Source organism: Ursus arctos, unplaced genomic scaffold, assembly GCF_023065955.2.
Source record: "Ursus arctos isolate Adak ecotype North America unplaced genomic scaffold, UrsArc2.0 scaffold_3, whole genome shotgun sequence".
NCBI classification, from domain to species: Eukaryota; Metazoa; Chordata; class Mammalia; order Carnivora; family Ursidae; genus Ursus; species Ursus arctos.
In genome coordinates, this window is record NW_026622985.1 from 38,414,172 (window position 1) to 38,431,545 (window position 17,374).

General features: G+C 37.8%; 1 protein-coding gene across 1 annotated transcript in view; it reads right to left on the reverse strand.

The window, feature by feature from the left end:
- COL28A1 (collagen type XXVIII alpha 1 chain) overlaps positions 1 to 17,374 on the reverse strand; it is a 157,927-nt gene that overhangs the window by 83,074 nt on the left and 57,479 nt on the right. Inside the window, exons 16-20 of the mRNA XM_057304177.1 lie at positions 16,478 to 16,546; positions 13,022 to 13,090; positions 11,378 to 11,446; positions 3,257 to 3,328; positions 2,460 to 2,528 (exon numbers count right to left, since the gene is read on the reverse strand). Coding sequence (XP_057160160.1) covers positions 2,460 to 2,528; positions 3,257 to 3,328; positions 11,378 to 11,446; positions 13,022 to 13,090; positions 16,478 to 16,546 — 348 coding nt within the window. The remainder of the gene's footprint in view (positions 1 to 2,459; positions 2,529 to 3,256; positions 3,329 to 11,377; positions 11,447 to 13,021; positions 13,091 to 16,477; positions 16,547 to 17,374) is intronic.

Sequence of the window (17,374 nt, forward strand, 5' to 3'; positions counted from 1 at the left end):
GTTTTTTTAAATCTAAGCTCAGTATCTCCCTCGGGACTTTGATTGGAATTCACAGTTCTTTGGCGGATTTGGTTTATTAACAGATGCTCCTGAGACGTTCGCGGTTTCAGAAAAGACAGCTACCTGTGCTTTTCCAGCTGTAATGCTGCTTCAATTTTAAAACCTAAAATGAGATATTTTCCAAGATAGAGAGCAAACGGGTGGTTGCCAGAGGGGAGGTGGGTGGAAGGATGGGTGAGTTAGGTGAAGGGAGTGAAGAGCACACATATCTTGAGCACTGAGAAATATATAGAACCTTATATTGTGAATATATAATCCTTATATTGTACAACTGAAACTCATAAAACACTGTATGTTAATTATACTTGAATAAGAAATTTTTTTTTAATTTTACATCTATAGATCATAAAAGTGGCAACAAGGAAGTGAAGCATGAAATGGCTAGCTATACAAAATGTTACCACTAAAAAAAACCCAGATTTTTCAAATCCAGCCCCATTTCTTCCTCAATAAGGAATCTAGTTCCGTTTCCCAAATGAGACCAATAATTCTATTGGCAGAAAGATGCATGAGCATTAACCTGGAGCAGAGTTGGAAACTGCCCATGGGCTCTTCCTCAGCTTGGTTGTGTAAGCTCGTACTTCCCTGAAGGAATTTTGTTACATTCAACCAGAGCCCTCAACCAGAGCATTACAAACTATCCTTAAACTAGGGCTCAACTGTAAGGTACCAGATCCAAATGTGGCTCAACAAAGGAATAACTCTTTCGGGTTTGCAGCTGAGGCCATTGAAACATTTATGACATAAATAACTATACCACCATTTTCAAACCTAAGCGGGCATCAGACTCACGTGAGGGTTTGTGAGCCCCCAGATTGCTGAGCCCCACCCATGCCCAGAGTTTCTGATTTAGTAGGTTTGGACTGAGACCCAAGAATTCACATTTCTGACATGTTCCCAAGGTCATCAGCAACGCAGACACTCCCTCAAGAAGAGGTGAACTCCTACCTACAGCTGTAATTAACTCCCCAAGGTCCAAACTAATGAAGAGCAGTGACAAGTGATAAAAAACATAACAGTTGAATGTTACTGTATCCTTAACTTATCGTATCATGATCATTTGCCAGCAGAGGCAAAATCTAACCCCAACTAGTTATTTTCTTCTATTCACTCCCAGACTTAATTTACTGATCTAAATAACCCAGAAGACTACAGTAGGAACCCAGTTAAAGGTGATAAAGTGCCAACACTGGACCATAGCATATCTGGGCTACATAACATATTCCTACCACTCTTCTCCATAACTGTCCATAAGCCACAGATCCCCTCAGCATTTCCAAAGCATTCTCCTTGCTCTATTGGTAGCATTTGACACCACCGATCGCTTTCCTCTTAAAACCCTCTCACCTTGGTTTCCCTAACACGGTAACTATTCTGCTTATCTTCATATTGTCCTGAATGTTCTTTCTCCAGCTACTGCACAATGTGGGATTCAAACCTCAGCTCTCTTTCTCAGAGACATCATTCATTCTCACAACTTCAGTTATTAACTCCCAGGGTCTGTTTTCCAAAAATATCTTCTAGAAAACATCAGTTCTCCTGAATGTTAACAGACAAGCATTTCTGAAAGTATTTTTGTTGGACATGAAAAAGGTATTCTATGTCCACATTCACCTCCCCCCACCCAAAAAAAGGAAAGATATCACTGGTAAATCAATAAATTAAAATGTTCGAAATTCTGCAAATATGCTTAAATGTCAAATTCTCACATTTAAGGTTAAGGACTCAATTTTAGCCAAAATTTCACAATACGTAGACTTCTTAAGCTTTCACTGACCATTTTAATGCAATTATAAATAGAACACTAATAAGTATATAGATTTTATTTTTACTTTACTTATATGTAATTTTTCAGAATCTTTACATGTACACTGATGACTGTACATAAAGACTGCAGGAACATCTGGCATCTTGGAGGCCGTAGGTTACGTCTCTAGTGATTTTATTGATGAATTTGGATTTTCTCATCTTGACATATAAAGATGTTATTCAACCAGCATTTCTACAATGTATGCCAAGCTGTGAAAATGAAGCCTCCATTCAATAAGGCGATATTTCTTATTACTGTGTGAGATTCTATAAATATTTGAAGAAAACGTATGGACTTTCAAATCTCAAGGATGTAACTCAAGGCTTCTTTTCTATGTGTTTTAAAATGTCAATCTGACCATTTATTGAGAAAACGTGTTGAACTCTTTCTAGTAGCTGAGTCTTATGATAGATCTTAGGAAAATAAAAATGAATAATACATACTTGCTGTCTTCCAAAAACTCACAAGCTACAGCCATAATTTTAAGGCAGAAGTAAACACATTTGACATAGCAAGAATAACAATCAAATTTCTCCTAAACTGTCTCGTTGGGTAGTTTGCTTTCCCCAACACTTTGTCAGTTCCCTACCTTGGGGCCAGGTTGTCCTTTTCCAGGTGGTCCTTCTGGGCCTCTTGTTCCGGGGAGCCCAGCTTCTCCCTAGAGGAAATGACACCGATGTCTTAGCTAATCCTCGATGGACAGTTTGTACAAGCCACCTTGTCTCCTTTTATGGCCAGTGGATTCTCTGCTGAGAACCTCCAGAATAATAGTCTTAAAATTAATTTGGGAATTTACCAATTTAATAAATTAGTATCAATCTCTAGCTTAGCTCAGAGCAGCTGAAATAGGAAAGAGTCCAATTTCGCAGCCAATTTTCAAAGGATAAGCTCACTTTCCTTTGGCTCTTCATTCACATTTGATGGTTTGGTTTAAAAAAAAAAAAAAAGAAAGAACTTCAGCCTTTCCATCTGCTGTTTTTCTCTACTTATCTTGAAAAATGAGTATTTCAAATGTCAACTCATAATACTTCAAAAAATCTTTATAATTACTTCCTGAATGCATTTACGGACTCTCTTTTTGGAGGGGACAAAGTGTTTTTCTCAAAGTTTCAATTCAGTTCTTTCTAGGAATCCCAAAGGGACTAGGTCACGGGAGGATGCCATGGCTGAAATGCCAGAGAGAAAGCAGAGAGCGTGAGACACTATTCAGACATTAAACTGGTGTTCTTTCTACCTAAAATAAGTGAAAAAGGAAATTTAGAGTTGTGAGATGTTTACTTAAAACGACTAAGTTTGTCCTGGATGGTTTAATTTGAGGTCCTATAGGACCAAGGTGTCAGCATGAGTCAGTAGTTTTTACTCTAGTAACGTAAAAAATAGGGTTACCTTCTTCCCTGCAGCTCCGTCCTCTCCGGGTACTCCTGGTTGTCCTGGGAGCCCTATTGAGCCTGGCTCCCCCTGGTGGATAAGCAAAGATTTTATTTCCCAGAAATTCATATTTATCTATATGTATCATATTTATTGTAATTGAAATTCATACTTATGCACCTCCATTTTGAGGTACTTGCCAATGGGATGTATCTTACAGTATTTGCAACAAGCCTCTGAGTGGAGAAATCTGAGTAGTAGCTAGTAGTAATTAAACTCTTTGACCTTGGGCAAGTTACTTAACCTCTTTGGATCTCAGTTTTGGATTACGTTGTTACAGGTTGAACTGAAACCTCCAAAATGGGATGTTGAAGTCCTAACCCCTGGTACCTGTGAATGTGACCTCATTTGGAAATAGGGTCTTTGTAGACGTAACCAAGTTAAGATGAGGTGATGAGGGTGGGCCCTAATTCAACATGACTGCTATACTTATAAGAAGAAGGAAACACCGTGCAAAGACAGACACGGCGGGGCGGGGGGGGGGGGGGTACTCCATGTGACAGCAGAGGCAGAGACAGTGGTAGTGTGGCTACAAGCCGTGCAATGCCAAGCATGGGCTGCCAGCACCAGAAGCTAGGAAGGGGCAAGGAAGGATTCTTCCCTACAGGTTTTAGAGAAAGCATGACCCTGCAGACACTTTGATTTTCAGCTTCCTCTAGAGTTGTGAGATGAATTTCTGTTGTGTTGAACGAATGTTTGTGGTTCTTTGTTACGGCAACCCAAAAAACTAACATAGGAGTGAAATGTCAGCTCTACTACTCAATAATTCTGCTTGCTTTCAAGTTCGTTTGTATTTAAGAATATACTCTTTAAAATGTTCAGAGATAATATGTGTTACTTTCAAGCATTGCCAAAGTGTCCTTACTGCATTTATTAATAGAAAAAATATTAAAGATAAGTTAAAGTCATTTCACCTAAATTCAACTAAAAAAAAAAAAAACTAGTGAAAATAAAAAGCACAGTAAACCTAAAAATAAGTAGAAGGATCTGGTAAGATGAGAGCAGATGGCAATAAATTTGAAAATCAAAAGTAACAAAAGTAACAAAACTAAAGGGTAATACCTTTAAAAAACTAATAAAATAAATAAACCTCTAACAAAAATTACTAACACTAAAAAAGAAAAGTCACAGATAAATACTATTAAGAATTAAAGGGAAATATGACTGTATATATAGTAAAGATTTTTTAAAATCAGAAAATTCCTGTGACAACTTCAAACAAATATATTGGAGAACATTAATAAATAACTTTTAAGAAAAATATGAATAACTTAAATGACATGAGAAATGGACAAGCGAAATAAACCAGAAGCATTAAAAAATTGAATCAGTGGGGCGCCTGGGTGGCACAGCGGTTAAGCGTCTGCCTTCGGCTCAGGGCGTGATCCCGGCATCATGGGATCGAGCCCCACATCAGGCTCCTCCGCTATGAGCCTGCTTCTTCCTCTCCCACTCCCCCTGCTTGTGTTCCCTCTCTCGCTGGCTGTCTCTATCTCTGTCGAATAAATAAATAAAATCTTTAAAAAAAAAAATTGAATCAGTAATTAAAAGTCTCTAACTTTCTCTCCTTCCAAGATCACAGGCTCTGCTGATTTTACAGTCAAACCTTATAAATTCTTTATCCTTTGAAGAACAGGTATTCCCTATCTTATACAAATGGTTCTGAAAAATGATAAAAGAGGGAAGTCTACCCAATTTATTTCATGAGTCTAATAAAAAATTAAAGTAATACAATAATAGGACAAGTAAACTACATTGCAGACCAGAAGGCCTATGAATGTAGATATCATGTAAGTTTCCAGTCAAATGGAGGAATAGGGACCAGATTTAATTTCCTCCCTGCACAGCTAAAAATCAGACAAAATATATAAAACAATATCTTTCAAGACATTAGACACCAAGTAATGAGGGATAATAATACTTGGGGGCAGGGAAACAAATGAGGTGAATACTGTAATTTTCCCAGTTTGCTGCCTGGGTAGAGTTTCCAGGCCTCAGGGCAAGGAGAAAGAACCCAGGGAAAGTTCAGAAACCTCTCTAATTTAAGGAGATGAAGGTAGGAGTCTAGGTAAGCCAGGTATCAAAAATTCACAGAATAGATTACCTGATAGGAAGAAGGTACACAGAACGATGAAGAGCTGATAAGTATCCCTTTTGTGTAGTCAAGTAAATACTGTTCAGCACAGTGTGAAGAAACTACCCAATGCCCAGAAAACAACCAACTTAAAGGATTAGAGAGAACTGGCAGCAGGCCAGTTCTTGCTTCCAGTAGCAAGAAAGGAAATCTCAGAATTCTGAGGCCATAGATTAGAGTTCTAAAAAAAAGTCTTGCTTCAGTAGTCAAGAGAAATGAACCCTAGACTAAATACTGCTCTGGTCCTACCTAAGAAAGCTTAAAAGCAAGACCAAGAGGTGCAAACTCTTTTCAAGTGACTTAAAAGAATCCAGGATCAAAGATATGTATAGAAATACAAAGTTATTCTCAAGAATACAAAAACGTCTGGCCCCCAGAAAGGTGAAATGCACAAAGGTGGGCATCTAGCCAAAAATTATCAGGAATTCAAAGAAGCTGGGAAAAAAGTTACCAAGAAAATGACATAGGTGAGAGAATAGTAGATAAGGACCCTAAATTTACTGTATTGCTTTCCATATGTTCCATATGTTGAAGAAACCAGAAGAAAGTTGAGGTATGTTAAATAGAGACACGAAGTTATAGAAAGATATGAATTGAACTCCTAAAGTTGAAAACTGCAAAGTATGAGATAAACCATACTCTGGATAAAATTAAAAGCAAATTAGACATCATAGCAGGTTAAGGAACTGAGGAACATAGCAATAAAAACTATCTGAAATGAAACAGAGAGAAAAGAGACCAAAAAGGAATGAGCAGAGCATCAGTGAAGCAGCCAAATTTAAGTAACACGGAGTTTCCAGGGTGAAGGCAGAGTGGGGAATATTTCAAGAAACAATGGCCTAGTATATCCAAATTTGATGAAATCAATAACCCACAGATCCAAGAAAATCAATGAAACCTCACACAAGTAATAAAAAAAACAAAAAACAAAAGTAAGGCACATTATAATCACTTGGCTCAAAACTAGCGATACAGAGAAAATCTCGAAGGTAGCCAGACAAAAGTGACCTGTAGAGAAACGAGTGTGTAGACTCTAATGGATTGAATCTAGTGGATTCTAATGGATCCTAACGGACAGTGGAATGACATCTTGAATGTACTAAAAGAAAGAGAAAAAAACAAAAACAGTCATCAACCCAGAATTCCATACCCAGTGAAAATTTAGACAAAATAAAGAGTTTTTAGGTAGTTAATTTGGCAGTTTCTTGAAAAGTGAAATAGACACCTATCATATGACCCAGCCATTTCACTTCTAGGCATTTACCCAAGAAAAATAAAAGTATATGTCCATACAAAGACATGTACGTAATTGTTCATAATAGCTTTATAATATCCTACAGCTGGAAACAACCAAATTTCCCTCAGCATATGAATGGATGAACAAATGTCCGTACAGTGGAATACTATTCAGCAATAAAAAGAACAATAAAGAAGAAGCTATTCCTAGATGTTAAACATGGGCCTCAAAGTAATTTTGCTGAGTAAAAGAGAAGACAGAAAAAAACCTTATATAGCATATTATTCCATTTACATAAAATTCTAGGAAATGCAAATGAATGTGTAATGACAGAAAGAAGACCAGTAGTTATCAGAGATTGCAAAGCAGATCAGTAAGAGAAGTAGGGAGAGGTGGAAGGATGGTATTACAAATGAACACATAATAGTTTGGTGTGGGTAGGATGATGGATACTTCAATTATCTGGTGTTGGTGATGGTTTCAAGAGCATATACATATGTTTTATCAAAGTGTGCACTTTAACCATGTGCTTTTATTGTATGTCAAGCACATAATAAATTATTTAAAGTGGATGCAAAAATCCTGAATATTAGTAAATTAAATTACTATCATAAAAAAGTTATATATCATGATCAGTTGGGTTTATCTCAAGAATCCCAGGACAGTTCAACAACTAAAAATTCTGGAAATGTAATCTACCATTATGAACAGGTTAAAAGGAAAACATAAAACAATTATCTTAGTAGATGCAGAATCTGATAAAATCCAATACTCATAATTAATAAGAAATTTTTGATACAATTGAAACAGAAGGTAATTATCTTAACCTAAAAGAGGTGGTCTAGCAAAACCCTACAACAAATGTCACACTTAAAAGTGAAATTATAGGGACACCTGGGTGGCTCAGTCAGTTAAGCGTCTGCCTTCAGCTTGGGTCATGATCTCAGGGTCCTGGGATGGAACGTGGCTTCCGGCTTCCTGCTCAGTGGGAAGTCTACTTGTCCCTCTGCCCCTCCTCTCTGACCATGCTCTCCCTCTCCCTCTCTCTCAAATAAATAAATCTTTTTTTTTTTTAAGTGAAATTTTAGAAGCACTTCCTTTGAAGTCACTTCTTTTAAGCATTGCACTGGAGATCCTAACAGTGTAAAATTTTGAAAAACAAATAGGAAAAAGAAAAAGAAATAGATAAAACAGTTTTTATTTTCATACGATATGATTATGCACACAGGGAATAAAAAGCAAGAGTTTACCAACAATTAGAAATAATAAGAGCTATTATCAGGTGCCTGAATACAAAAATGAATATAGCAAAACAAAACAAAACACCACCACGAACAAAATAATACTTCTCCTAATAGATCTGTAATAGTTAGTTAAAAGATGTAGAAAAAGAGGGGCGCCTGGGTGGCACAGCAGTTAAGCGTCTGCCTTTGGCTCAGGGCGTGATCCCGGTGTTCTGGGATCGAGCTCCACATCAGGCTCCTCCGCTATGAGCCTGCTTCTTCCTCTCCCACTCCCCCTGCTTGTGTTCCCTCTCTCGCTGGCTGTCTCTATCTCTGTCGAATAAATAAAATCTTTAAAAAAAAAAAAGATGTAGAAAAAGAAAGCAATTCACACAATTGCAAAAGAAAATTCTCCAATGTACCTTTTTAACTGAAAAACTAGGAGATCTTTTTGCATAAAATGACACCTATTTTCCTGAAAAATTAGTTTTATACTGTGGTTTGAAAGACTCAATATTTAATCTGAGGATTCAATACAATCCCAATATATATCCCAAGGGGATATTCTGTCAAATTTGACAAGTCAATCCTAAAAGGAGTATGTTAGAATCAAGAGTAACCAGGAAAGAAGTTGAGAGTATTTTCCCTATCGGTGATAAAAGCTTATTATGAATCTATCATAATCAGCACTGAGAGATATAAATAGACAAATGGATCAGAATAGAGCGCTCCTGCACTGACCCTCCCTCACATACAGAGCAGCTTGGTGTGTGACAGGAGCGATTACAAACCAGTGCAGCCAACACGGACTAGTCAGTAACCCACGCAGGAGTACCTGGTTGTCCATCTGGGGGGAAAGAATCGCTGCGTGGAACCACACGCAAAAAAGAAATTGCAAGTGGACTGAAGACCTAAATTTTAAAAAGCAAAAACACCAAATTTTAAGAAGAAAATACAGGAGTGTTTTTATGACTTTGGATTCAAGAAATGTTTAAATAATATTTAAAAAACTCAGACATTAATGGTATAGAAACACATCAGAACTTACAACTTCTGTAGAGTAAAAGGTGCCCTAGGTAAAAAAGACCAGCCATAGCCTGGGAGATATCTGCAACCCAAATAACAAAGGATTAATAGCCAGATATAGAAAGAACTTCAGTAAGAAAGGAACACCGAACCTCAAAAAAAAAAAAAAAAAAAAAGAACTTCTACAGAAATTTGCAAAAGGGAAGCTGAAGGTCCATTAAGCACCTAAAAACGGTTCAAACAGTTACCAGGGAATAGTAATTAAAACCATGAGATGTAGCGTACCCGCTTCATGTTGGCACGAAGGTAGAGAAAAGAGCGTCGTCACATATTGCTAGAAGGAGGGTGAACAGGCAGAACCATTTTACCCATTGTCCATTTTGGGCAGGATTTTCATGATATCGAAATTGAAAACTTGCCTATACCTTATGATCTTCCAATTCTACTTGTAGCATCTACCGCCAACCAGTGAGAGAAACTTGTAGCCTGACTTACACAAAAGGAAACGCATAGAATGTTTATGGCAGCATTGGTGGCAAAGGCAAAAAATGGGAAGCAGTTTAAATGTCAATCAATAAGAAAGCGGATAAATTTTAAATGAGATATTTTTATACAATAGACTCCCATAGAGCAATGAAAACAAATGAATTAAAGGTATATAAAAACAAATAAACGTGAGGCTGAATATCAGTGTAAGGCAGAATGATGCATTATGTAAAGTTCAAGAACACACAAAAGCTCTATGTGGTTGATGGATAAAAACGTATGTGGGAAAATTATAAAAACTTCGAAAGAATGATAAATACCCAAGTCACGATAATAATTATGTCTGGTGGAGGAGAGGAGGGTCATGGGATGGAGGAGCAGAGGCCGAGGCCTCTAGCTATCTCTGTAACGCTTCTTAGAGAAATAGCCAGAATAAACATGGCAGAATGTCAACATGTGATAAAGCTGGGTTGTGGCATCCATGGATGGTCCTTGTATGATTCTCTACACTATTGTGTATGTTTGAAATATTTCATTTTCTGAAGTGAGAGAAGCTTAAGATTGCACATCTAATTAGTGGCAAAACTGGGATCTAGACTGAGGTAGTCCACCTGCTGAGCCTTACCATCCTAGGTTGCTTCTCTGAAATTGTCACATATGCGACATCATACACGTACATACATTTATGTACCCTGCACAAAAGTGTGGTGACATATATGTCATACTTGGCACTTAGCGTATTGTGTGGCCCAGCGAAACCATTCAACGAATGGCAGCTATTATTACTATTTAGATTAGTGATTGCTATTTATATTAGTACAGTTTGTATCCTTTATATGTTCATGCATATGTAACATGTCTATTCTTCTAGGTCCACATCGTACATATTGTAATACTCAAATGCTTAGAAGAATGACGACAATGTCAGCAGCAACAATGATGGCGCTGAGCCCTCAGTGTGGCTTCCCAGATCCTACATGGCTTCAGGATTAGTTCTAGAACTTGGGAAGTGTAAAGTAAGAATTTGTTCATTTACTCAACAGCATTTACTGAGTATCGGCTTGTTACTGAGTGGGGGATTCAGTAATAAGATAAAAATGGAAACAAGGCCCCTGCTGCAGGGGAGTAGCACTTCCAAGAGAAACAGAGAGCAAGCCGCATATGTCATTATAGCTCCTCTGGGAGCCACGTTTACAAAGTTAAAAGACACAGGTGGAAATAATCCCAATAATGTATTTTGCTTACCTTAATATATCTGAAATTGTATCATTTCAATAGGTAATCAATCTTCAAATGTACTAAGGATGTAGTCACATTCTTTGTGCCGAGCTCTGTAATCTAGTGTGTTTCACACTAGCCACACATCTCACTGCACACTCATCACGTTCCCAGCATTCAGGAACCACATGTGGCTGGTGGCTGCAGCATTGGGCACTGCATTTCTCGAGGGATTAGTAAGATGGAAAGTAAGGCAGAACACACGCCAGTCGAGGTGAGGGGTAAAAGCAAAGGAAACAGCGCGCTGAGCTATAAAACCACTGGGTAGCAGGAGTGGGGGAGACGTCCTTTAGGTTTAGGGAACAACTTTCTGAGTAGGTAGCTTTTGAGCTGAGACCTGAAACAAGACAAGGGAAGTACCCTTTGCTGCAGCCCTACTGTGCTAGGTGCTCTGTTTTATAACATGCAGACGAGAATGTTCTTGAAGAATCGCTCTGTGCCAAAAGAGGGCCTCTGAGGCTAATAACTATACGAATAAAAACCGGATAGCGGTCCTTAAGCTAAACTAAGATTTTTGGTTCTTCTTAAACAGTAAGAGTTACACTGAGCATCAGACCCTTTTCTGAATAAATATTCTCTTCTGATGAAATAACAGATGACACATGCATGATCTGCATTGCATTTGGATATCAGTGAAACTTCACATAATATGACATAAATTATCTAAACGCTTCTGATCGGTGTGCTCGGCTCACCTTTGGGCCTTGTACTCCAACTCCCACCGGCCCTCTAGGCCCCGTAGCTCCTGTCTGGCCTACTTCTCCCTAGTTAGGAAAGAGTATTTGAAGAGTATGTCACTATAGCAGTAAAATAAAAATAATATATTCCTGTCTTAAGAGCTAAGAGCTGTCTTCTGTCTACAAAATAACACTGAGCTTTGTGTGCTCAATTCGTGTGTATGTGTTCAAGTATATATATCGTAGATAGATATTAATTATATCATTAATATTAATGTACATGATATATTGTAATATAAAACATGAAAATATAGTTTAATATATGTTATTTCAGTATATGTTTGTGTATAATTCAAATATATATATATATATATATATATATATATATATATATATATATATCCCTTCAGGTGGATGGAGTTTTACCAAATTTGGAATATGTAACGGTCTGGCTTAAAATATAGACTAGGTAGGGGCGCCTGGGTGGCTCAGTCGGTTAAGCGTCTGCCTTCAGCTTAGGTCATGATCTCAGGGTCCTGGGATTGGGCCCATGTCGGGATCCCTGTTCAGCGGGGAGTCTGTTTCTCCCTCTCCCTCTGCCTCTTCCCTGACTTGGGTTCGCTCGCTCTCTCTCACTCTCTCTCTCAAATAAATAAATACAATCTAAAAAGATATATATAGACTAGGTAGCATACTCAAAAGGCAGAGGTCCCGTGGAAGATCACTGACACATGAGAAGCCAGAATGACTGCGAATCAAAAGCAATATCATAAGCAGAGAGAACAACCTGAGCTCCAGTGATGACCCCAAAGCAAAAATCTCAAGGACAGTAACTTTCTTCCATCGAGCTGCTCCTCACATGGCACTCTCTAAGGAGTGCGCTGGAAGGTGACTACTCTCAGAGAAGTATTTCTTTAACAATGATTAGTGATCATTTGAGGCAACATTAAGACGTGCCATGCCTCTCCTAAGGGATAAATAACAGTTTTAATTTAGGACATAAAATTATTCCCACATTCATAGAAGATTTTTCTTTATTTCTGACTCTTTATCTTTAATTAAATGTGTCGGGAGGTTGGCCTACTGGGGGAGTGTTGGTGAGAATGGATTAGGCCGCCCATAGGAAGCCTCTACTGCTTTAGCTGCTAGAATAGGATCTCTTAAGAAAGAGTAATAAAGAAAACAATAAATTAAGATTGCCTAAATAAATGCTTCTAAAAGTGTAAAAGAATACATATTATATTAACCAAACCATCAGGAATATCAGGAATATCAATATCATTTTGCGTTAAGTAAAAATCTGATTTTTTTTTTACTTTTTTAAAAATCTAGTTCTTTTTTTATAATAATTTTTTATTATGTTAATCGCCATACAGTACATCCTTAGTTTTTGATGTAATGTTCCATGATTCATTATTTGCGTATAACACCCAGTGCTCCATGCAATACGTGCCCTCCTTAATACCCATCACCAGCCTATCCCAGTCCCCCACCCTCTTCCCCTCTGAAGCCCTCAGTTTGTTTCCCAGAGTCCATAGCCTCTCATGGTATCTGATTTTTAAGTTCATTTCATCTGGTGCTTTCCCAATGCACTGGCTACTGACGAGGAAACAGCAACTAGACTATAAATGCATTAAACTCTGCTCTAATTCAGAAAGTTACCTTGGGACCAGGTGAGCCTTGTCCTGGAGGCCCTTGTGGACCAGGTGGACCCATAGGACCTTGGATTCCCTTTAAAATAAAATGTTTAAAAATAGTATTAGCGAAATTAAGAAATTTGGATAAAAGTAGTTTCATACCCTCTCAAGTGAAAATTTAGTTCACATCCCATCGTACATAAGTCATACTCAGTATTCGTTGAATGGCATGGCAGAGGCTGCTAGTCGAACCATAATATGCATTCTCCCCTTTTTCCGTAGTAAGAGAATTTGTAGCTGACCTGCCCGGCTGCCTAAATAGTGACCACGTTTCCCAGTCCCTGGTGCAGCCAGGTGTTGCCAGATAGACTGGATTCTGGCCAATGGAATACAAACGGAAGTGATGTGTGCGATTGCTGATTCATGATAAAAGAAGAGGCAGGTCTTTCCTTCCCCAGTGGCTGAAGTGAAGACACAGTGGCTGTTCTGGATCATGTGGGTGAGGAAAGCACCCTGAGAAGGACAGACTCCCAAGAATGAAGATGAAACTTCTGAAGACCCTGATGAACAGAGCCACCATGCCAACTTGGAGTTCCAAATCAGAGAAATAAAATTTCTTCTTGTTAACCTATTTCACATTTCAGTCCCGTGCAGGCAAACCTATATTCTAGCTGTCTCAATCAAAATATATCAGGACATTAAATCAAAGGTTTGACCTTAGGCTCTGAGAAGCAATAGTCTGTAGACACCAAACTGAAGAATGTTCAAACACTAGATTCTCACTCACATTGTGGGTATAAAAAGGGGAAGGAGATAGGATTAATAAGTTCTTCTTTGGAGAATGTAGTCTTATAAAGTGTGTTCTTTGAAGAAAATGAGAGGGATTGGGTTTCTTCTCTCTTAACCACATTCTAGAGAGCTTCAGTGAAACTACTTGTTGACCTTGATTTTTGCCTTGGCAACACAAGGGACCTGTGTCCTTGATTTGGCCTGGGAGGGATGAGAAGCACATTACCTTCCCATGGACCACAGGTTCTCCCTATAGCTCATACCAGATAATTGAAGTTTAAAAGGAAAATTAATATATTGACTAGATAATTTTTAATACACAATTAAAACTGTGAGTTACAACTAGAGATGATACTATAACTTTTTATTACCTAAAAGAGATAAGAAAAGTTTGTAACTCGTTGGTAATTTCTTCCTGCAGGAGGAAAAAGAAAAAACTTTCCCTACAGAAAAATATTTAAAGGGTTGATGAAGAAAAACTAAAATTTTGTTTTGCTTACACCCCACAAGCCATGATTGTGTAAATAATGATTACAAATACATGATTATTTTATTACAAATGGTATCCTCTTTTTCACAGCTGGATGATACAACTGCTTGTTTATTTTTTAATTATAAATATAATTTTCTCTGGTTAATGAAGATGAAGCAGTCTAAACAGTTTAAGAAAGCTAAGGTTATTACAAGAAGGAATCATAATGTCATTATCAGAATCTTTTACAATTGTCTACACGTAGTGTGATATAGGACAAGGAACCAAAAAATTCAAAGTTATCCATGCGTATATGTGTGTGTACACATGTTTTATGTGGTTATTAGTATTTTCAACTCAATTTATAACAGAGTCGAAGTGGTCAAGCCTCCAAACATTTCATGAAAATCTGCAGGCCTCTTGAGGCATATTATCAACATGTTCCTGAAAACAGGAATTCCCCAAAAACATATCAGTGGGGAAATTCATTTCTGTAAGAGAATTAGGAAGATCTAATAACAAGAGTAATTCAGTGGGTAAACATGTCAAATTAAAGATAAGAAGGAAAATGAGTAACTGTATAAATAGAGGTTACATTTAAGTAGGAATTAAATCATTTGTCTTACAAGGGCAAACAAATTCCTTTCTTGTTCGAAGCAGTTTACAAATGATGGATTCTATTCAATCTCCTATCCAGTAGGGGTCAGCTCTACATGGACATGTCTCCCTTAAAAATGATTTTCTCTTGGAAATTTGGAGGGAAAGGAGTGAGAAAACAAAAGAAGTCAAAGAGTTTTTTTTTTTTAAGCTAAAGAACAACAACCCCCACCAAGAACCAGCATTAAAGGCAACAGGAAGTTGGAGGTGGGAGGTCCAGAATTCGCAGGCCATCTGGAAAGATTTGGCTTTCTTTGAACCTCATTTTCAGCCCTATAGTGGTGACTCAGCACCAGGACCCCAAGACCCGGGACTGTCCAGCCACTACTTCCAGGATCAGAACGTAAGCCTGGCTGAAACCAGCAAGTAAACTGCAGAGTTTGAGATGGCCTGGTCCCAGAGTCGAACCACAATCCTTGCGTAATCAAAATATCCAGCTCTTAATTATTATCTAAACATTTATATACAGACTTATCTTGGCTTCTCCTGCATCTTAATCCTCCAAATTTGGGAAACAAAGTGAGAGTTGTCAGTAAGAAGAACAAATACCACTAGGATCTCTATCCAGAGGAAGGAAATGGGAAAAGGAGTGATATCCAACTTTGTTGTTGCTTGGATTAACAACCAAAATACTAATTAATTTCAAGATGGTTAGAAACAAACTCAAGAGTTAGTGTCAACAATGAGATTTGGAATTATCTATTTTTTAATCCTCTTTTCCCACTCTCCTAGATAAGGGAAGCACTATTCATTCTCTAGGCAACAGAATAATTCAAACCTTAATCATAAATCTTAGTCAAGCCGATCAGCTACTTTCTGTGCAGGAGGAGAGTCAGCATAACTTTGGATTCGTTCGTCACTGGGATTAAATGAGACCCTGTAGGTAGATAGTACGGTTACATTATCTCTATATTATTTAGATCTAGCAAAATTGCCCAGCTTTTCCAAAAGTTATGGTCAGAAGATTTTGGAAGCAGTTGGATCCATGAATGCAGAGACATCCTCCGAGAGCTTTCCTTCCGTCTGACCGAGAGAGGCCAAATGTCATTTATAAACCCTACCTGTGGTTTGCTTCTATTCAAGAATGGTGCCCTTCAGAGTTGCCTCTGAATCTTGTCCTTGTTTTAAGTTTAATATTTTTCTAGATTGGTACATGGCTAGGGGGTGGGAAATACTACTCTCCTAGCATGGGGAGAGAGTGAGATTTAATCATTCGCGAAGCCGCAAGGGGAAAACGCATAAACCAGCAGATAAATAAACCGGGGCGCCTAAGGAAACCTAAGAATATAAAATCACTCGAAAACTCTTATCCTGTTAATTAAGCATTAATGTTAAAAGTCACAGCTCCAAGAAACACACATCTTATTTTTTTACTCTTTGGAAGTTCTAAAAAATAAAATCTCACAGAACCATCTTTCCCTTCCCTACATTCACTTTTGGTTGTATATTCCACTGCACTCTGTCAAGTACACCCCTAGGTGGCTGCAGGACTGGCTTTCAGTGACCACCAGGCCTGGGTCAGAGTGCTCTGTACCGAAGGGAAAGAGAGAAAGCTTTGATTACCTGTTCCCCTTGGCTCCCGATTCCGGGGATGCCCATTGGTCCCTGGGGTCCCACAGGTCCCAAATCCCCCTGTACAGAAAATAAGTCAGAAATATAACAATAAACCTCATTCTTTCATACTTCGCTAATCTTGAATTATGCTGAATTAAAATCTATCTCTACCATAAAAGGGTTCAACATAAAAAGTTAGAAAACTCTATTTCTTTTAAACAGCCTACAGTTCAAGTTTGCCGAAAGAGTGAATGATATTTTCATTGTGTCGTCTAAATTGGTGACTGTTTGCACCAGTTTATCCATCATTTTTCTCACAAGGACCAAGAATTCCTAAATGGTTATTATAATACCAACACTTCCTATTAGGGTTATAATAGAAATATTTTAAAGTCTAATATTTATAGGGTCCAAGAAAATCGGGATTTGAGAGAGAAATTGAAGAGAAATGTTTGAAAATTTTCTAAATACCTTTTCCCTCCATGTCTTGCTAAAATACATTTTAAAAATTAAGAAATTATCTAAGATAAACGCAAAAAAATTAAAGAACCTAACCTTTTCCTTCCATGAAATAAATTTGGGAAACAAAGTGAGAGTTATCAGTAAGAAAAACACTATCATTCATTCATTCTTTGTGTCTTTCAACAAATACTTGTGAGCGCCTATTATGTGCCAGGAATTGTTTCAAACGCTGGGAAAGCAGCAGTGACCTAAACAGCCAAAACCCTCTCTTCTCACAGAGCTTACATTCTAGTAGGAAAAACAGAAGATAGTAAACAAGATAAATCAATTAAATAAAATGTCAAATAAGGATAAGTGCTAAGGAGAAAAATAAATCAGGGAACGGGAAGACAGCTACAGTTTTGCACAAGGTGGCCAGGGATGGCCTCAATGAGAGGGAAAGAA